The sequence below is a fragment of the Macaca fascicularis genome, chromosome 16 (assembly GCF_037993035.2).
Source record: "Macaca fascicularis isolate 582-1 chromosome 16, T2T-MFA8v1.1".
Taxonomy (NCBI): domain Eukaryota; kingdom Metazoa; phylum Chordata; class Mammalia; order Primates; family Cercopithecidae; genus Macaca; species Macaca fascicularis.
In genome coordinates, this window is record NC_088390.1 from 46733105 (window position 1) to 46754666 (window position 21562).

The 21562-nt window shown below is 38.5% G+C and overlaps 2 protein-coding genes across 20 annotated transcripts in view; one reads left to right on the top strand and one right to left on the bottom strand.

Moving 5' to 3' along the window:
- Nucleotides 1-1898: 1898 nt before the first annotated feature.
- On the top strand, nt 1899-15010 carry RNFT1 (ring finger protein, transmembrane 1). 14 transcript variants are annotated; one of them, XR_012425562.1, is made up of 9 exons: nt 1899-2031; nt 3356-3813; nt 4006-4082; nt 6442-6542; nt 8448-8601; nt 9531-9689; nt 10675-10740; nt 12998-13210; nt 14150-15010. XR_012425562.1 is itself a non-coding variant. In XM_005583886.4 (9 exons), exons 1-9 carry the CDS (start codon nt 1976-1978, stop codon nt 14282-14284), a joined length of 1308 nt encoding a protein of 435 aa, XP_005583943.2. In that variant the 5' UTR covers nt 1899-1975; the 3' UTR covers nt 14285-15010. The 14 variants fall into 14 exon arrangements, 6 of the variants coding, with proteins under 6 accessions (XP_005583943.2, XP_015293373.2, XP_065388441.1 ...); XM_005583886.4 differs by having other exon boundaries at nt 13109-13210; XM_015437887.3 differs by having other exon boundaries at nt 3356-3708; nt 13109-13210.
- Nucleotides 15011-16792: 1782 nt separating this feature from the next.
- Nucleotides 16793-21562, bottom strand: part of RPS6KB1 (ribosomal protein S6 kinase B1) — a 61273-nt gene continuing 56503 nt past the window's right edge. For 3 of the 6 annotated variants that reach the window (XR_010582130.2, XM_045375110.3, XM_045375111.3), the window contains one exon: nt 16793-20687. Coding sequence is in view for 5 of the 6 variants with exons in the window: in XM_045375110.3 (XP_045231045.2) it covers nt 20450-20687 (238 nt within the window). In the remaining variant the exon portion in view is untranslated. The remainder of the gene's footprint in view (nt 20688-21562) is intronic. The other 3 variants (XM_065532362.2, XM_065532363.2, XM_074019097.1) reach the window with 1 other exon arrangement.

The following is a 21562-nucleotide window of genomic DNA, read 5'->3' on the forward strand; positions in this document are numbered from 1 at the left end:
AGGGTCTCTCTATGTCGCCCAGGCTGCTCTCCACCTCCTGGACTCAGGTGATCTTCTCACCTCAGCCTCCCAAAGTGCTAGGATTGTAGGAATGAACCACAGTGTCTGGCCAAGATGAGAATTTAAACACTACATTTGGTATTCTAAATTTACAAATGTACCAAACGTACCAAAATTATCAGTGTATTAATACATACTGGTGCTCTCCATTGTGGCTGTGGCTGAATTATATGATATTCTTTTTTTTTTTTTTCCCTGTTTCCTAAATTTTCACACATTTTGAAGTTTAAAAATATCCACGACATAGTTGAAACGTTAGAATACTTACACAAATCTCCTCGGAAAATTTACTATAGTTTGGAGTCTGGCTCTCACCCTTACTGACCCAGAAATCTGTCAGAAAGATTTAAATTAGTAAGCACAGAGAGACTTAAGTATGCCTTCCACCACTGCTGCCCATCCCCATCCCCAACAAAAAAAGAAAGCCAATTTTTTTTTTTTTTTTTTTGAGACGGGGGTCGCCTCTGTCACCTAGGCTGGAGTGCACTGCAACCTCCGCCTCCCGGGTTCAAGGGATTCTCTTGCCTCAGCCTCCCGAGTAGCTGGGATTACAGGCGACCGCCACCAAGCCCAGCTGATTTTTGCATTTTTGCATTTTTAGTAGAGACAGGGTTTTGCCATGTTGGCCAGGCTGCTCTCAAACCCCTGGCCTCAAGTGATCCTCCCGCCTTGGCCTCCCAGAGCGCTGGGATTACAGGGGTGAGCCACCACGCCAGGCCTCAACTTCACTTTTCTTTTTTTTTTTTTTTTGAGATAGAGTCTGGCTCTGTTGCCAGGGTGGATAATTCCGGCTCACTGCAACCTCCGCCTCCCGCGTTCAAGTGATTCTCCTGCCTCAGCCTCCTGAGTAGCTGAAATTACAGGTCCCCGCCACCACGCCCGGATAATTTTTGTATTTTTAATAGAGACAGGGTTTCACCATCTTGGCCAGGATGGTCTCGATCTCTTGACCCTGTGATCCACCTGCCTTGGCCTCCCAAAGTGCTGGGATTACAGGTGTGAGCCACCATGCCCAGCCTAAACTTCGTTTTCTTAATGATCTTTTAATTTTAGAACAGTTTTAGATTAACAGAATTTATTTATTTATTTATTTTATTTTTTTGAGACCGAGTCTCACTCTCTTGCTCAGGCTGGAGTGCAGTGGCACGATCTTGGCTCACTACAACCTCCACCTCCCCGGTTCAATGCCTCAGCCTCCCGAGTAGTGGGGATTACAGGTGTGAGCCACTGCGCCCGACCTAAACTTCGTTTTCTTAATAACTTTTTAATTTTAGAACAGTTTTAGATTAACATAATTATTTTGAGGGCAGTAGGGTCCTCTATACCCCACACAAGACAGGTTTTTCAACTCTAACTTCTACTTCCACCCCACGCAGACTCTCCGCACCTCTAGCTTCTCATCTGTCTGGCGAGGCCTGATCCTCACAGACCAACTTCACGATTGTGAGGAAAGCTCAGCTCAGACCAAACGTCACCGCCCAGACGACACAACTGGGTCAAGCGTCAAGCTCGCGGACACCCGAGCCCGGAAACCCTAACACTCCTCCAGGGGTTGGTTCTCGAAGCCTGAACATTTTTAACCTCAAAACGCCCAGGATCTCGGAGGCATGTGGTGGATGCCACACAAATACATAACTCGTAACAACCACTTATTGTTTAGCGCCAGGCCTGCAGGTCTTTCTCCTGCGCAACCCGCTTGTTCTCGCAGCCAACAGCCCCCTGCCGCCGCGAGCTCCCCTCTCGGCGCGGCGCGGGGGCGGGGCTAGGAGGCGGAGCAGGGGCAGGGTGCGCGCGCGTGAGAACGTCCGGGGAGCGCGCGCGCCGCCGCCGGCGCCGCCGCCGACGCCGCCGGGCTGAGAGAAGAGCTTGCGGGGTTTGCGGTTGATGGCTCCGACTGAAGGGCTGGAGGCGGCGTATGCCGCTGTTCTTGCTGTCGCTCCCGACACCTCCGTCAGCTTCTGGTCATGAGAGGTCAGGCCTGGGGGAAGCGGGCAGAGGAGGTGGCGGCGAGGGGCCGCGGCGCAGGGGGCTCTGGGGAGAATAGGCACTCGAGGCTCGGACGTGGGTGGAGAACTCTGCCCTCGGAGATTCCGGAAGAGTTGTGTTGACTTTTCTTCCCTTTTTTCTCCTCTTTCTTGTCTGTGCATGAAGGAAAGTGGGAGGGTTCTATGTTATTTATAGAAAAGACACTGAAACCCTGCTGTCCAACGTCACTCTTCAGAGTTTTGACGAAATAACACCCGTGGCGTCGGGGCCTCGGTGAAAGCCTTTAGTGAAAAGCACTGAAACCCAAACCGCCAGACACGGTGACTGCACCACTGTTCAGTCCTGGGAGTGAAATAGAATGACACAGAACATTTCCTGAAGTGAACTCTAGCCTCCTCCTAGACAAACGGGAAAAGCACGGCGGCGTGGGATAGGCTCTGCGTATTGTCAGCTGGGATGCCCACTCTGTTCTTCTGGTTCCAGGAGGTCCACACTGGATCATTTGTTAGAGAGATCTTTCTCTGCTAGGGTCCTCTTTCCTCACACCCCTCCCTCCGTAATACATACACCACCGACGGTGGCATTTTATTAGGTCGACTGTGTAACTGTGCTTATTCAGACTAAAGAGTTACCTAGCAATTACATGGTGACTCCCCACAGTATCTATGCTTTAAATGTATTTAGGTAACATTCTTTTGCGCGGGGAGGTAATATTCTTGGTAGCACTATTAATTATTGGAAACTTTATGAGCTTTGGGAAAGCTGCTTGAGCAGAAAATGTAATTTGTAGGTCACCTAAGTGCAGTGTTTATTATTAGTTACCTATGATGATAGTAAGGCATTAAGATTTAATGTCGTTTTTCTTCCTAACATTTCCAACCATTAAAAAATACTGACTCACTCTTCCTTATGAAACTTCTTTGATGTAGAAGCTACATCAGAGATGAAACTGCTCCAGTTGGGCAAAGTAAATGTACCAGAGTATCCAGTGAGGACTGGTGCTTATTAACATCTGCTGGGCACTCATACTTCATGACTGTTTTGCGGATGCCTTCTGACGTTAGGGAACTGAAAGCATTTGCAGCTCAACTTTTTTTTGGTAGCAAATGTTCCCTAAAAGATCATTTGTGTAGGGCAGCAGAGCCTTGGCATTAAGGGAGAAAGGAGGACTCCAGTGATAAATAACCTGAAAATTCATCTGCTGTGATTATTTGCTACTCCTGTAGTGAATAAAGGATACCCAGTGAGGAATATACTGACGGTATTTAACTGCCTGTTTACTTAGAGTATTTTCTATTTGATTTTTTAGGAGACAGAGCCCTGAAGCAAAGACATCTGGGTCAGAGAAAAAGTATTTAAGGGCCATGCAAGCCAATCGTAGCCAACTGCACAGTCCTCCAGGAACTGGAAGCAGTGAGGATGCTTCAACCCCTCAGTGTGTCCACACAAGATTGACAGGAGAAGGGTCTTGTCTTCATTCTGGAGATGTTCATATCCAGATAAACTCTATACCTAAAGAATGTGCAGAAAATACAGGCTCCAGAAATACAAGGTCAGGTGTCCATAGCTGTGCCCATGGATGCGTACACAGTCGCTTACGGGGTCACTCCCACAGTGAAGCAAGGCTGCCTGATGATACTGCCGCAGAATCTGGAGATCATGGTAGTAGCTCCTTCTCAGAATTCCGCTATCTCTTCAAGTGGTTGCAAAAAAGTCTTCCATATATTTTGATTCTGAGTGTCAAACTTGTTATGCAGCATATAACAGGTAGGGCATAATTGACTTGTTTTCATTCCTAAATTCAGTTAATTTTCTTTCATTATTGGTAATCTACTTAATGCATTCAGTTACTTATTTTCTGTTAGCTTTTATTATTGTGTATGTTTTTAATTTATGTTGTTTATATAATCCTCTTTGATTTTTTTTTCTTTCAATTAACTGGAACTTATTTTCTAACAGGAATTTCTCTTGGAATTGGGCTGCTAACAACTTTTATGTATGCAAACAAAAGCATTGTAAATCAGGTTTTTCTAAGAGTAAGTATAACAAGCAACTAAAAAATTATTAACTGTTTCTCTCCATAGATTTTAGAGAAATAATTTTGAGAGAAATAGGAAATAACTTTTGAAAGAAATAGGAAGTAATGGGATATATTGTAACATCCATGATATATTAAATTTGTTATCTAAATCCTGGAATAAATTACCTCTCCTAATGCTGAATTCCTTCACTTTACCTTCTTTGTAAGAAAAAAAAATTGGTTACTGTTAAAGAAAAAGTAGTAAAAAGGATTAAAAGAGCTAGAACACACAATTTGATCTGATTTGTTAAGTCCTTTCATATTGTATGAGTTACTTTGACCATACTAGGTAATATCATCATTAAAAACTTTTAGTGGCTGGGCATGGTGGCTCACACCTGTAATCCCAGCACTTTGGGAGGCTGAGGTGGGCAGATCACAAGGTCAGGAGATCAAGACCATCCTGGCTAACACGTTGAAACCCTGTCTCCACTAAAAATACAACAAATTAGCCAGGCATGGTGGCATGTGCCTGTATTCCCAGCTACTCGGGAGGCTGAGGCAGGAGAATCACTTGAACCCGGGAGGTGGAGGTTTCAGTGAGCTGAGATCACAACACTGCACTTCAGCCTGGGCTACACAGCAAGACTCTGTCTCAAAAAAAGAAAAAAAGACCTAGGCTGGGCGCAGGGGCTCATGCCTGTAATCCCAACATTTTGGGAGGCGCAGGCGGGCATGATCACCTGAGGTCAGAAGTTTGAGAACGGCCTGGCCAATGTGGTGAAACCCCATCTCTACTAAAAACACAAAAATTAGCTGGGCGTGGTGGCGCTTGCCTGTAGTCCCACCTACTTGGGAGGCTGAGGCAGGAGAATTGCTTGAATCCAGGAGGCAGAGGTTGCAGTGAGCCAAGATCGTGCCACTGTAGCCTGGCGACAGAGTAAGACTCCGTCTCAAAAAAAAAAAAAGAAAAGAAAACTAAACCCAAGGAATTTTTCTGTAACATAAGTTACACGAGCCCTAGTCATATAAATCATTGGGAAAAATAGGATGAGTTTCTAAAATTTCACCTTTAAGCAACTTTAAATGGCTATGCCTGTGTAAAGTATGCATTCTGACCTGGAAATTTATAGTTAAACCTGTCAAACTAGAGAAATCTTAATGATCTGAAATTAGTAAACTTCATTAAACTTGGCTTTAAAAGTGAGATTACAGGAAAGGCACAGTGGCTCATGCCTGTAATCGCAGCACTTTGGGAGGCTGAGATGGGCAGATTGCTTGAGCCCAGGAATTGAAGACCAGCCTGGGCAACATGGCCAGAAAACCCCAATTCTACAAAAAATTAGCTGGGCGTGGTGGTATGTGCCTATAATCTCTGCTATCTGGGAGGCTGAGGTGGGAGGATTGCCTGAGTCCAGGTGGTTGGGGCTGCAGTGAGTTGTGATCATGCCACTGCACTCCAGTCTGGGTGAAAGAGTGAGACCCTGTCTCAAAAAAAAAATAAAGGGAGATTACTACTACTTGGGAGGCTGAGTTGGGAAGAATGCTTGCGCTTAGGAGTTTTGGGCAATGTGTCGAGACCCCATATAAAAAAAGAAGTGAGATTAAAACATTAATTTATTAAATTCTTATAATCTGGTAATTTTTTAAATATAAAACCTTGACAAGTGAATCAAGGTTAAAATGCATTTTGAAATTTTCTTTTGTGGGTGGGTCCATTTTTTTTTTTTCTGAGACAGAGTTTCACTCTGTCGCCCAGGCTGGAGTGCAGTGGCGTGATCTTGGCTCACTGCAACCTCTACCTCCTGGGTTCAAGCGATTCTCATGCCTTAGCCTCCTGAGTAGCTGGGATTACAGGCACGTGCCACGGCGCCTGGCTAACTTTTGTACTTTTTTTTTTAGTAGAGACGGGTTTCACCGTGTTGGGCAGGCTGGTCACAAACTCCTAACCTCAAATGATCCACTGACTTAGGCCTCCCAAAGTGCTGGGATTACTGGTGTGAGCCACTGCCCTCGTCCTGGGTGGGTCCTTTATGTCAGCTTGTGGAAGACCTGGCTTCTTTTTCTTTTTTTAATTTAATTTAATTTTCCTTTTTTTTTTTTTTTGAGAGAAGACTTGGCTTCTTTGAAACATAGGTAATGTTTTTCATACAGTGAAGAAACTTGTATTTTAAACATTTGTTTAATATATGAGTTGTGTTTGGTCACTAAAGTTGTATAAAACAGTAACTGTGATGATTATGTACAGTTTAACAGATATTCTATATTAAGATTAATTTAGAAAAATATTCTAAGTTAATAGTCATTAAACAGTTTAATGATATTTAAAATTCTGGCAAAATCAAAGTAACATTATAAAATTGTTTATCTTTCAGGAAAGGTCCTCAAAGATTCAGTGTGCTTGGTTACTGGTATTCTTAGCAGGATCTTCTGTTCTTTTATATTACACCTTTCATTCTCAGTCACTTTATTACAGGTAATTAGAGGTCCAAATACACAATTACATTTTTAATGTAATCATATATTTCATAGTACTTTGTATCTTACTTCACATAGTACTTATTGTATTCAATTCAATTCGGTTTTTAACTGTCTCCTTTCCCAAGTGAGAGCTTTTTTGAGGTGGAGTCTCACTCTGTCGCCCAGCCTGGAGTGCGGTGTCTTGATCTTGGCTCACTGCAACCTCTGCCTCTCAGGTTCAAGCAATTCTCCCGTCTAAGCCTCCTGAGTAGCTGGCACCACGCCTGGCAAATTTTTGTATTTTTAGTAGAGATGGAGTTTCACCATGTTGGTCAGACTTGTCTTGAACTCCTGACCTCGTGAACCGCCTGCCTCAACCTCCCAAAGTGCTGGGATTACAGGTGTGAGCCACTGTGCCCAGCCTCATAAGTGAGAGCTTTAAGTGACTTATTCAGATTTTGTATCCCCAGTGCCTTGTCACATAGCAGATGCTCAATAAATATTTAATTTTTTGATACCTGAGTTTTTGTTTATATATTCCTTTTTTTTTTTTTTTTTTGAGACGGCAGTCTCGCTCTGTTGCCCAGGCTGGAGTGCAGTGGTGTGATCTTGCCTCACTGCAAGCTCTGCCTCCCGGCTTCATGCCATTCTCCTGCCTCAGCCTCCCGAGTAGCTGGAACTACAGGCGTCTGCCACCACGCCTGACTAATTTTTTGTATTTTTAGTAGAAACGGGGTTTCACCATGTTGGCCAGGATGGTCTCAATCTCCTGACCTTGTGATCCGCCCGCCTCAGCCTCCCAAAGTGCTGAGATTACACACGCGAGCCACCGCGCCCAGCCATATATTCCATATTTTTAAAGTACCATTAGGTTGTTATTGTTGGTCTTTGTTTCTGAAAGTAAGAACACTTACTAAATGACAGTAGCTGATAAGTTTCCATGTCAAATGGCAGTATTGTGAATTTTCAGCTTTTACTAGAATATTAGAAGACCTTGTTTCACTGGAGTTGGAGAGATGGGCAAATCTGGGATATAGTTTGGAGGTGGAGCCAGTATCCCTCAGATGGACTGGATTGGGTAGGTGGGTGGAGAGAAGCAAGAATGACCTCTGGGTTTTTAGTTTAAGCAGCTGGCTGGATGGTGGTGTCATTTCATTGGGTTGAGGAAGGAACTGATTTTGAGGAGAAAAATCAGTAATTTTGTTTTGAACATGTTAAGTTTGAGAGGCTAAGTAGAATTGATAAGAAAGTGGTACCAAATATGTCATGAACTCAGGGTAGAGGTTAAGGCTATAAATTTTGGTATCAGGAGCATATGGTTGATATTTTAAAACCACAGGACTGGACAAAACTAACCCAGGAAAGAGAGAGTGTAGACAGAGAGCCCAGTACTGGACATGACCACAATTAGAAGAGAAACAGCAAAGGAGACCAAGAAGAAACCAGCAGTGAAATACGAGAAATAGAAGAGTGTTGTGTTAAAAGTCTAGAAAGAAAATTATTCAGGGAGGGAAGACGGAAAAAGAGAAGTGACCTTGAAATTTAGCCATACAGAGGGAGTTGATGATCTTGACAAGCAATTCACTGGGAAGAGATGGAATCTTAATTGGAATTGGTTAAGAAAAACATGGCAGATGTTTGGTATTGATGAGTTTTTCTCGTTTACAGGCTAGAAAGGTGTCAACTATGACAAACTGAAGACTTTTTCCTTATTCTATAAAGGGAAGATCTAAAATCCAAACATTCTAAAAGTCTCTCTAAAATAAGCAAAATGATCCTCCATTCCATTATTATGAACTCTGACATCCTGCCAAATTCATATTTTTTACATATCAAAATATTTGTAGCAAATTAAAACCCTTTATTAATACTTTACCTTTGTATGTTGCTCTGGTAAATTCTGATGTTTTTCTTTTGGTAGCTTAATTTTTTTAAATCCTACTTTGGACCATTTGAGCTTCTGGGAAGTACTTTGGATTGTTGGAATTACAGACTTCATTCTGAAATTCTTTTTCATGGGCTTAAAATGCCTTATTTTATTGGTGCCTTCTTTCATCATGCCTTTTAAATCTAAGGTAAGAAACTAACTTATGCTTTATTGGAGTGATGTTAACAAATCACATTAATGCTATTTAGTCTTTGTTTAAATGAATCCTCCTTTTGGAATTTGTCAGTTTGCTAACTAGCTTTAATTATCTGTATTATTTCAGCTTGGCAACCATTTGTTGAGGCACTTGAACCTGATTATTAACCTATAATCAGAATTATATTTGCTTCAGAATAATTTAAAAATCAGTCCCCACATCATATATGGGAAACTATTTAGATTTGTACTTCTGTTCTCCAAGGCATTATCAATTGACAGTTGACTACATACAATTATTCAGTGGTTTCCCATAGGCAATTAAAACTTTTAAATTTTTATAGTCAGCAAAAACATACTCACATAGGTTTTACTTGCAATATACATAAAACATTTTCACTACATATATATATATATATATATATATTTTTTTTTTTTTTTTTTTTTTTTTTTTTTTTTTGAGACTGAGTCTCACTCCGTTGCCCACGCTGGAGTGCAGTAGTGTGATCTTGGCTCACTGCAACCTCCCAGGTTCATGCAGTTCTCCTGCCTCAGCTTCCTGAGTAGCTGGGATTACAGGTGTCCACGACCACACCCAGCTAATTTTTGTATTTTTAGTAGAGTCGGGGTTTCACCATGTTGGCCAGGCTGGTCTCGAACTCCTGACCTTAGGTGATCTGCCCGTCTTGACCTCCCAAAGTGCTGGGAGCCACCATGTCCAGCCTAGAAATTCTTTCAAAGCAGACCACTCAGTGACTGTAATATGTGAGAACCACTTGAGGTTCAGTCATAATCATTATGAAGATTAATTTTATAGTTATTTATATTATTGTATCATATACTCAGTGTTCTTAGTCTAGTATTGTTTGTGCTATATAGTTAAGTAGTTTGGGTAGATCTATTTGTTTTCTTATTTTTTAGGGTTACTGGTACATGCTTTTAGAAGAATTATGTCAATACTACCGAACTTTTGTTCCCATACCAGTTTGGTTTCGCTATCTTATAAGCTATGGGGAGTTTGCTAACGTAACTAGATGGAGTCTTGGGATATTGCTGGCTTTACTCTACCTCGTACTAAAAGTAGGTAACATTACAAATCTTGTCACTGCATGATTCATATTAATGATTACTGATATATACTACTGTTTTCCTCTTTAACAGTTTTATAGTTTATCTTTGTATCACTAGTTTGAAGTAATAGCAGGTTCTATTTCTGTTTAGAAATGGAGAAACAGAAATAGACTATCTTAATCCAGCGGTCCTCAGTTTTCATTGGAGGGAAGGGGAGTAGACGTTCACATAGCATGGATTATCTAAGTAGGGAAAACAAGTGGAATAGAACATACCCATCCTCGGTAGTAACACTGTCATACACATAATTCTTAAACTAGTAGAGTACCTTGCCCTGTTCGCTCCATGCCTGTGCCCCTCAACCTAATAATCACTTTCTGAAACTTTAAAATCTAAATGTTGGCCAGACGCGGTGGCTCACGCCTGTAATCCCAGCACTTTGGGAGGCCGAGGTGGGGGAATCACGAGGTCAGGAGTTCAAGACCAGCCTGGCCAACATGGTGAAACCTCATCTCTCCTAAAAATACGAAAAAAAACTAGCCAGGCATGGTGGCGGGCGCCTGCAGTCTCAGCTACTCAGGAGGCTGAGACAGGAGAATTGCTTGAACCTGGGAAGCAGAGGTTGCAGTGAGCTGAAATCATGCCACTGCACTCCAGCCTGGGCGACAGAGTGAGACTCTGTCTCAAAAATAGTAATAAAATAAAATCTAAATGTTAAAAACGTGAATCAGATAAAATTACTTTGACTTTGACATAGTTGTTTGTATTTGTCTTGATCAAATTGTTACTCTAGGTGTTTAAATGTACTTCAGCTTGCTGAGATGGCTCAAATCTATAAATTGAATAAAATATTCAGCACAAAATGATTACTTGTGACATATAATGAGCATTAAGTTAATATGAGGATTTGATGTTACGGGGTTTCAGCTTTGGTTTTTGGGTTTAGCAGATAGGACTGTTGAATTAATAAATGATCTCTTACTTCCCTTTTCAGCTTTTGGAATTTTTTGGGCATCTGAGAACTTTCAGACAGGTTTTACGAATATTTTTTACACAACCAGTAAGTACTTTTTATCAGTTAAGAAAAACACCTTCACCATTCTTCATTGCTAAAATTTTTTTAGTTCAGCAGTTTTACAAGAATGGATTTCATAAATGGATGATCCTTTTCTTTTACTTTGATGATTTTCTAGTACTTTGGCACTTGGGGCTATAATAATTTAGGAATTTTATCTCTATGATCAGATTCTTGAAACACACATTGACAACCACCTGCTAATTGTTGGAGTGCTTATATATTTGAACTTGTCTCTTGCCCCTTCAATCCATTTGACATTTTTAAGGGCTTGTAAACCCTTAAAAATCTTATGAACTTTTGTTCCTCTTTTTTAATCCACAAATGGGGGCTTTGCGTGTTCCTATTAACTCCTTATTCACCTGTGAAAATCCTTTGACTATAATTTATTGTGTATGTTTAGAAAGCTCATTGCCAAAAATCATGTCTCTTGCAGTTTTCTTACTGGAGCAAATTTCCCCATTGCTCGATTATATGTGCACAAATAAGTTCATGGCATGAAATTTAACAATTAATTGAGACTCTGATGTCATTTATAATATGATTATGTGATTCTATTGATGTTGCAAATTGCAGTGAAAGGATGTCATAGAGAACCCTAATTTACTACTTAGTAGCCTGAAAGGTTCCCAGTACCTACATGTGGTCACCAGATTTCAGGGTTTGATTCTCAACTTTGCAGTCATTTCACCAGGGCTCAAGGAGACTGACTTAAAAGAATGCCAACAGAGTAATATACTGTAAAAAAAAAAAAAAAAAAAAAAAAAAGTTTTATGTGTACAAAGTAAACCAGACTAACTGGCCAGGGCATCTTTTCCCTAAGAGAGAGCTAGCAATGTAGAAACAAACTTTGCTACATCCTATGTAAGCTTCTTTCTCTAGACAAGACATAATAAAATTCAGAGAGTTCAGCTTTGTCCAAGTCAGTTCAACTGATGATTATGTGAGCATCAACCATTTTACTATAATTGGTCTTGTAAGATTTGTGCCGAAACACTCTCAAGAAAATACCCTGATATTCTTTCTCTGAGACAAACTATAGAGAGGATATCAGTCATCAATACTTTGATTTGTTCAAGTCTCCTTTACCAGGGCAATGGCAGTTACTATCTGGAGAGGGAGTCTCCAAGATGCCAGATGAGTAATGTTTTAAAAGCTTGTCAGCATAATTATCTGCACATGTACTTTGCTAAATGATACCTTACTGAAGGGAAATTGACACCAAGATCATCTAACAGTATTCTGACTTGTTTCTGAAATCTTTATCACCAGTCTCAAAAAGACCTAACTTTTAATATCTTTTTCCTTTGAGTTTTACTTTGATTTTGATGTTGTTAGCCTGAGACGTTTAGTACAAGAAGTTTACGTAACTTCAGATATGTTAAGTCATGTTTTACCCTCATGACCGTGACTGAACTTGGGTGTTTTTACATCTCTTTAGTTACCTCTTCCCCATCATTTCTACAGAAAGCAGGTTTCATCTGTAACATTTTGATTTCTCCAAATTTCACTGAGGGTTATTAACGTCACATCTAGTTAATGACTAAGTTCTGAATCTGGTGAGGAAGTTAAAATCTTAGAGACGAGAAACTTGTTATTAGGACATTAGAAGAGAAGAAAATTCAAATAATTGCATTTTTGTTCAGTTAGTTTTCACAGTAGTTATTCTACCCAAGCGACATTTACAGTTGCAGTTTCTCTGTAAAACTTTTTCATGTTTAGCACTAAATGCTTTTTATAATTTGGAATAATTTTTAGACCTAGTGGCAGAACACTCTTCAGTGGTCCCTAAGTCTTCTTCATATTGCAGTCACTTGGAGACCTTTCAAATAATAGATTACTGGGTCACATCCCAATGTGTCTGGTCCTACTGAATCAATATTGTGTGGAACAGAGGAATCTATTTTTAAAGCAAGCTTTCCACATGAGTTACATTCAGCCAGCCAAGCTCTGGCTGGATTGATTTTATGAACCACTGCTGCAGGTAATAAGTGAGCTCCATTTGGCAGTCCAGGGTCAAATAATACATGGCTATAGATTTTATAATAGTTATGTTTCAGATTGCCTAGTCTCTTAAGCCAGTTATGTTGAATTTGAAGCACTGTCATCCTTTGGAAAGCTAGTAGATCTAACAATCTTCCAAAATCCTATTATGTATTATTTAATGATTTCATCTTGGTACACTCAAGAGGTGGTTCTGTATATGTAGTTCAGCTTTGAAATGTTTGTATCCTTTGGGAAGGTTTTCAAATGCCTGGTTCCAGGGAGATTTGAGAAGTACAGCATCACTTATGTAATTTGAGAACAGGAAAGAAGGAAATTTGTAGATGAACAGAACTTACTATCTTCATAGAGTTATGGAGTGGCTGCCAGCAAGAGACAGTGTTCAGATGTGGATGATATTTGTTCAATATGTCAAGCTGAATTTCAGAAGCCAGTTCTTCTCATCTGTCAGGTAATTATATTTTTAAATTTAAAAACCTAAATACAACACTTTTCTGTGACTTGCAAAAGTCACATTTATGTTTGTTGTAAGGCAAAAAAAAAAAAAATCTAGTGTTTAGTGGAAGGTAGCAGTCAGTGTACATACTAGTAATTTATTCATTATCGGGGATTGGTGGATTGGCTTTGTCCCTTATATTCTGAAAATTTTTATGCAGAGGAGTGTATAAAAGGGAAAAGTAATTTAACTGGCAGATTGAATACCAAAGTGATTAAAAAACAGGCTATTTTTATAATTGGATACTAGCCATTTAGAACAACACCATTTGTTACTGGATTGTGGCCCTTTCCTACACTTTATGGCAGTTACTAGTAACTCCAAGACTTTAAGCTGTTATCACACTTAATCTTAAAGGTGTCACCTAAGTATAACTTTTATGGTTAAATGGATGGTACAGCCAGAACACTAGTGCCAATCATACTGCTCTTTGCTTCTTGAATGTCTCATACGTTCTCCATTTTCACAATTGTAAAATGAGGGGATTAGTGCTCTTCAAAATCCCTTTCAGGCTGGACACAGTGGCTCACACCTGTAATCCCAGCACTTTGGGTGGCCCACGTGGGTGAGTCACCTGAGGTCAGGAGTACGAGACCAGCCTGACCAACATGGTGAAACCCTGTCTCTACTAAAAATACAAAAATTAGCTGGGCATGGTGGTGGCAGGCACCTGTAATCCCGGCAAGTTGGGAGGCTGAGGCAGGAGAATCGCTTGAACCTGTGGGGGGTGGAGGTTGCAGTGAGCCGAGATGGCACCATTGCACTCCGGCCTGGGTGACAGAGCAAGTCTCCAGTCTCCATCTCAAAAAAAAAAAGAATCCCTTTCATTCCCTACAATGTGATGGATTTAAAATTATTATCAAGTATAAAATCTAATTCTTAATTCCATTACAGCATATATTTTGTGAAGAGTGCATTACCTTATGGTTTAACAGAGAGAAAACATGTCCACTCTGCAGAACTGTGATTTCAGACCATATAAACAAATGGAAAGATGGAGCCACTTCATCACACCTTCAAATATATTAAGTTGTATAAACTATTAAGGCCACAAAATACTAATGTCATTTGGTCATAACTCCTGATAAGGCATCAGAATGATTTTCAGGGCTGCAAGAAAAATGTTTCCAGATGGTTTTAGAATGTAAGACTTATGGTCCAATTCACCAAAAGATTAAATGAAAGAACCCTATTTTAAAGTATATATAATGTTCAACCTAATGTATGTGCAACATTTATTCTATTCTAATTATTTGACAGGTAACTGCAGTGTTAAATTGTAAATGTGTTTTCTTAATGTTACCCAAAACAGCAATTTGAAATTAGAACTAGTGGATTTAGAGAACTCAGGTATTCTTTCCTGACATTGTTTTCAGAATAAAGAATATTTTTCATAATATTTTAAGATACATACTATCTAATAGTAGAATTTTGTTCAGCATTGACTTTTATAATTCCCATCCTAAAAATTAATATTTTCATAAAATTTGTATTTTTAAATGAAAATTCTAAATGTTATATTTTATCAGTAACAGATTTTCTAAGTGAAGATTAATTTACTGAGGATGATACATTTTAGTATTGTATTATTCTCTGTAGTAAGACTAGTAATCAGTGAAAATAAATGGATTCATTTTGTCTGTGGACGTCAAAAATTCTTCCTGCCATCAGCTTTAATGTTCATGATCATGCATTTTGTATAGTACCATGGAGTATCTTGAAGTAACTATTAAAATAATTCATGTGGATTACAAACAGCTGGCTTACTTCATGATTTGAATAGTATAAAAAACATGGTGGCTCACACCTGTAATCCCAACACTTTGGGAGGCAGAGGCAGGAGGACTGCTTGAGCCCAGGAGTTCAAGACCAGCCTGAGCAACATCCCATCTCTATTTAAAAAAAAAAAAGAAAAAAGTTTCAAGGCAGATGCCCTAAAATCTTAGAAGAATTGCCCTTATAATTAGTCTTCTCCATAAAAGTTTTGGAATTTTATGCTTGAATCACCATCAATTGGAAGATTAAAGCTTGCACTGAGAGGTGGTCATGAGGTTTTTATAGTGTGGTTTTTTGCCTCTAGGTATTTGTGCAGGGTGTTAGAAAAGGGAATGAAGCACTTTCTCCCCTTGTTACCTCTAAGGAGGAATCTGAAATCTAAAACATGTCTGAAGGGCTGCTAGTGCTTCTAAGTTTAGAGTACATCTATCAGTTTGTAGTCGAGGAAAAGGTGGTAGAAAGGAGAACTTAGGAAGCAGAGCTAGAAAACAAATTTGCTGTACCGGTAAGACAAAAGCTAAACCAGCACGTGGATTAATAAGGATACTGACCAACTGGTTATAGAAGGCACTTTCATGACTGTATGGCCATCCAAATTGACAAATGAACATTAGCAAGCCTGTACCTTTTTTTTCTCCAGGTAAATACTACCACGTTGTAAGGACAACTGTATTCAATCATAGTATATTTCACTTTGTTATCTACTTTGAGACCCACTACAAATATTTAAATGGCTTTGTGGTGATGCTAATAGTTGTATTATTTAGGTATACAGCAGAGGATGGGTGAGAAAAACAATTTGGGATTACAATTCGGCTGTGAAGGATAGCCAAGATGACTTCCTGTTCAAACACAAGAATAGCATTTTACTTCAGCCCTATTACAATACCTATGTAATACAATTTGTTTACCCTGTAACTATTCAGACAGTACTGTTTCTTAATGTGATTAAATAACCAAGGAGGTGCATGGTGGGTTTTTTATTTTTTTGGGGAATGCAGTTTACCTATAAATTGAAAAGGGAGAAAATCTAATGGAGCTATGCCATCCAATAACAATGCTGATGAACTGGAAGCATTTCTTCCATCCCTCTATTCCTTCACCTCAAAAAAAGGTAATACAGATTCAGAAACTCATTTATTCTGAATTCAAATCATGACTTCTAAAAGATTGTTTTACCAGTATTGGTATGCTACTATGTTGTATAGCAAGGTAAAATCAGTTTGAGAGCTTCTGTAGAGAAATTCCCTTGGCAAGTGTGGTATAATTACCTCACAGATAAGAAGTGGTTTGTGCAGAATACCCAGCTTACACTGGATATATTGAGACATTAGTTAAAACAGATTTGTTCACTACGTTATTTTGTGCATACACATCAAATTTTCAAATGTAGCTGACCAAGTATGGCTGAACAAATTGTTGATTGTTAGCACAAGAAGGTCTTCCTAGAGTTTTTTGTGAAGCTAGCTTTCACGTAGGTTGTTACATGTATTTTTTTTAAGTAAACAATTCGTGTCTACTATCTGACATGAAAATCAAAGATGTGTAACATTTAACATAAAAATCAGTAAACTTGTTACATACTTAAATAGCTTCAATTTCTCAGCAGAACAGCTTTTAACCCATTCCTTACATAGTTTATTTATATGACAACTTGAACACATCTGACATGTTAATGAAAATAAATTTAAACCATTTATACACCTGATATATATACTAATTTCTTCCTATCGTAGGATAATAAAAAATAAATCACTTCTATTTTATGTTCATTCAAATTTGCATTTAATTTCTATTTACATTCATTCAATCCGAAATCAAATAATACAGTAAACTAAATACAAGATGAAAAGCAGAAAAGGTGTTACCCTCATAGCACTCCTAATAAGGCAGCTGAAGAATTTTATTTACTGATAGATGCAAAGCCAACTTGGGATAGGAGAAACAATAGTTTAAAGAGCAAACACAAACATAGACGAACCCATCTTTCAGATGTTATTCCAGATAATCCACTGAGATAATACTTGTGCTATAATGTTAAGAATCACACAAGAAAAAGTACTGTATTAATCAGCAACAGACCACAGGTTATGTGTGACAAATACTTTTGTGATAGTTTGTCCAGCTTGCTAGTGTCTACTCCTGTGAAAAAGGTAGATGTTTGGACATTGATGTTTTTGAAAAATTAACCATTTTCAAAGCCTTAAAATCTATTTTTCATAAATTCAACATTTCTCAAGGGAATAATCTTAGATCTAGCCCTTGTAAGCTAGGAACCATACGATTAACTGAATATTCAAAATAGGTCCTATATTAAATATATAATCCAAGGCTCAGTATATTAATACTATCTAAGATGCATCTTGTTTATAATCATTTATCACCTATAGTAAAGAATGTTGAATTTATGGAATATCATACATGCATCCTCCACCCCTCCCCTCAAATTATCTTCTATCTCAAAAAATAGTATGGAAAAATCCTTCTTGAAGGATTCAAATTAGTTAAGACCATAAAAGGGGAAAAAGGAACGTAATTTTCCTAAAAATCTGGTTCAAAGTTCAATAATTAATACTTTACATTGTTAATCACAGCTGGTTTATAAATCCCAGTTTAGTTACTCTGTAATGCTACAAACCTTATAAAATCAAATTAGTAAACTTCAATTCAGTGATTATATTTTAATTAAAAAACAGCATGTATAAAATAAAAAAATATCCTGTAATAGCTGATTTTAAAGAAAATAATCAAGTGATGAAAAAAAAGCACTTAATCTCTTTTATACACTTACCTGGTATAATCATAAAGAACCCTCTTAGAAACTCAAGACTAGTAATATCGACATCATATTTTAAACTATGCTTGGAATTTTACAAATAAATATAGATAAGCCATATTGCATAGGTGTGTGCTTTCTGTCTGTGACACTAATGTGACACTTGACATGTTTTCACAGTCATAGTAGGGATATCCATTTATGAAACAAGTTCTCAATAAACTTTCCACAGCATGGGAAATAAATTTCACTTAATAAATGTGAAGTCAGAAAAACTATATATTTGTGTGGATGGTAGCTGTGCAATTAATGCTTTTTATGCAGAAAAGTTGCAGTGTTTGCCACTATTGCTGGCACTACTAATTATGAAAATGGTTTAACTGGGGTGGTTATAGCCAACCAATCACAGTGCTCATGTTACTAGCAAATAGGACCTAGGAGGAATATTTTGGTGTATAAGTTTCACTGGAATTTGGTCAGGCAGTCAACACTACAGTTAGTAAACATATTTGAAAACAAGTATTAAGAGTATCACAAGCCATTTACAGTCTGAAATAATGCCTGTACATATCACCATAGCTTTTCGGGTTCTGTTTTTTCAGATATCACAAATTGTCAGAGAACAAGGATCTGCACTTTAAAGTATAATTTCTGCCCTTAATTATTATTGTAGCTTCTAATTTACCAGCAACAGTCATAAAGTTCTCAGTAGGCTGCTGCAATAAGGGAGGAGGGGTAAGAGGGAGTGATTTTTTTAAAAAAGGCTTTCTGTCCAAAGATGAGCTTTTATCTATTCTTTCAATTATTGCCACAATTGAAAAGGTATATTTCCAATCATTTTTCATGGTTCTGTTTTTGCTTACTGTCATAGGATTTCATCCCATCTCATTTGGGTTGCAATTTCAAAAAGCAAAGCCTTGCTCTTTTCTGACTGAATTCAACATGCATAAAGAATTTTATGGCTTGGATCCTATGGCTCAAAAAGGTTTGAAAACATAGCAAGCAGCATCTATTTAAAAAAATCCTAGGGTTGCAAAATACTACAAATTGACTTTGCACACTCAGACTGAAGACATTATAAAAGACAAAGAAAAACAGGTGATAGAACTCAACTGCAACTGCATGATTATCTATTATACCAGTATGCACTGAAATATATTTTTATAAAGCTCTGCAGATATTAAACCCTTTCACCAGCTAAAGTCATGGAAATGCTCTCTTTAAGGCAGGAAATATTTAAGAAAGGTAAAGTTACCTTTATTTTTATTCTTTGTACCTGTAAATCATTTATGTAGATTTTGTTACAATTTCAAAAACATAGTGTCCTGTTAACATGTTTCCTAAATTAAGTCACTAAGTTTTCTTATTTACTGTGGAAGACATTCATCAAAAGGCCATCAAATATTTTTACAATCAAAAAATGTAGCCCCAGTATAGGAGAAAAAAAAATAGACCTTTTTTTCTTTTTAAAACTGTTGAGGAAAAAATATAAGGAAAGTAGACAGCAGAAACAGTAGAAAGAAGTAAAACTGAAAATCTTACCAATTTGCTGTAAAGAGATTAGACAGAGAGTGGGCCACAGCAACACCCTCTTCCCCTGGATATCCCTATCTCCCTCACCTTGCCGACCGCAGTATGTATTTTTTATCCTGACTCTCTTTTGTTGTTCTTCAGCCAAAGGCTGAGCACATTTGGCGTCTTGAACCAAATACTGGTATAAGAACAGGTGGCGATTTTTTTTCCAGTGCAATGCAGGCCCGGGACAATGATGAAATGTAGGACATACAACTTATGCCCATTCCAAGGCTTCCAGTTAAGCTTAGCACATAGCAGTACTGCAAGTAGAAATGATTAAATAGATTCTTTTTTGTTTTCTCATATTACAGACAGGTATTGCAGCTGGGTTACTGAAAATAAACCCCAGGTCCACCCCAATCCCTCAAACGAGCCACAGCTGTGGTTAACAATGATTCATTTGCATTTTATTATTTCACCAAGAGAAGAAACAGAAGTTGTCTGGCTTTCTTCACACCAACCAATAATTTCGCATTTTAAAGTTTGGGATGTTTTTCATAATGAGCTGAATCAAAAATCTATTTGAAAAATATATATTTATATAAAAAAAAGATTCAGGTTGTTTGCACGTAAAACATCAATTGGTAAGTTTCTTTTGTCTTTGATTCCAAGTTGCTGGAAAAAGTTTGACCAAGCTTGCATGCTAATTTGTCCTTAGTTGCAAGTATTATAGGCAATTTTGTACTTTGCCTAATGAAAGGATAACCCTTCTTTGACACAATCAGAACTCAACAGTGATTCAGAAGCAACATCCTACCCTTAATACTGTCAGTTTCGAGTCATCAACATGAAAATCCTTGATAAGGTTGAGAAGATGTCGCGAGGAATCAATTACTTGATGTGCCTAAGAGTTCAGCAATACTATTTTGCTTTAAGTTTTTTTTTTTTTTTTGCACCATTGATTGATTTTTTAAAATCCATGTTTATTTTTCCTCTGTCCAAAGTGTTCTATGTAATGACACTGACTCTCTGAAACTGTCATTTTGAGTCTTGTTTCACTTTGCAGGATGCTCACACATCGCCCTCTCCACCTTGTTTGCCTTAAATTCATTAAAAGCATTGCTCTGTCATAGATTCATACGCAGGTGCTCTGGCCGTTTGGAGATCATGGGAAAAGCTTGTTTTTTGTATGGCCCAGAGTTCGGCTGTCGTATTGGAAGTGGTGCCGATGCTTCCCCACTCATTGTCACATCCATCTGCTCTATGCCACTTGTTTCCATTGGGTATTCCACAGGTGTCTGAGGATTTGCTGTGCTGGCCGAAGCACCTCTTCCCCAGAAATCCCCAGGAGAAAATTTGACTGGGCTTTAAGACAAGGAAGAGCTATCATTCATTTGTTTAAGGGTCATCTCAACAAGACATATTTCCTTTACATTTAAAGGGAGTGGGGTAATATGACATTTATTTTCGTTTAATTTTATTTGCATGTGGATTAGCACAAAGGCAAAAGTTGAACCATCTCTCGCCCGCCTAGATTAACTGCTAGAATTTCCTAACCAGTCTCTACCTCTACACCTGACCCCCAAACCCCTCAATGATATATAAATACATATTATATATATATATCATTTTACTCTCCCCTGCTCAAAACAGCTTTCTACTGCATTTAAAATAAAATCCTTTTCCAAACCTCTGCCCTTCTCCTCCTCACTCACCACACACTCCAGGAACAATGATCTCATTTCCAGGAAAAGGACAACTTTTCTCCTCCCTCAGGGCTTTTGCATTTGCTGTTCTTCTGCCTGCAACATTCTTAAACCTTCTATTTTTGTAGGGCTGGCTCTTTCTGTTCACTGCTAGATGTTACTACACCAGGGAGGCCTTTCTCTGACCACTGTGAGTAGAAGCCCCCTTGTTTTTCCTCTGCTGTCTACCACTACATTCCTTTCCCCCCCCCTTTTAAATTATAGCACTTAGCACTACTTATATTTTTGTATATCCTTTGTCTATTGTGACTCTCCCACTACATTGTAAGCCTCATCAGGACAGGGACAATTACTGTATTATAGTACTATACACACACACACACAGAACATGCAGCATGCAGTGCTGGTGCTCTTGGTGCACAATAAATGCTGAGTGAATGGATAAAGAGAAACATTTGCCAGTGTGGCTGCTTACTTTCAGGAGGGAAGGTAAACCATATAACATCACAGATTAGTCAGACTAGTCCTTTGCAA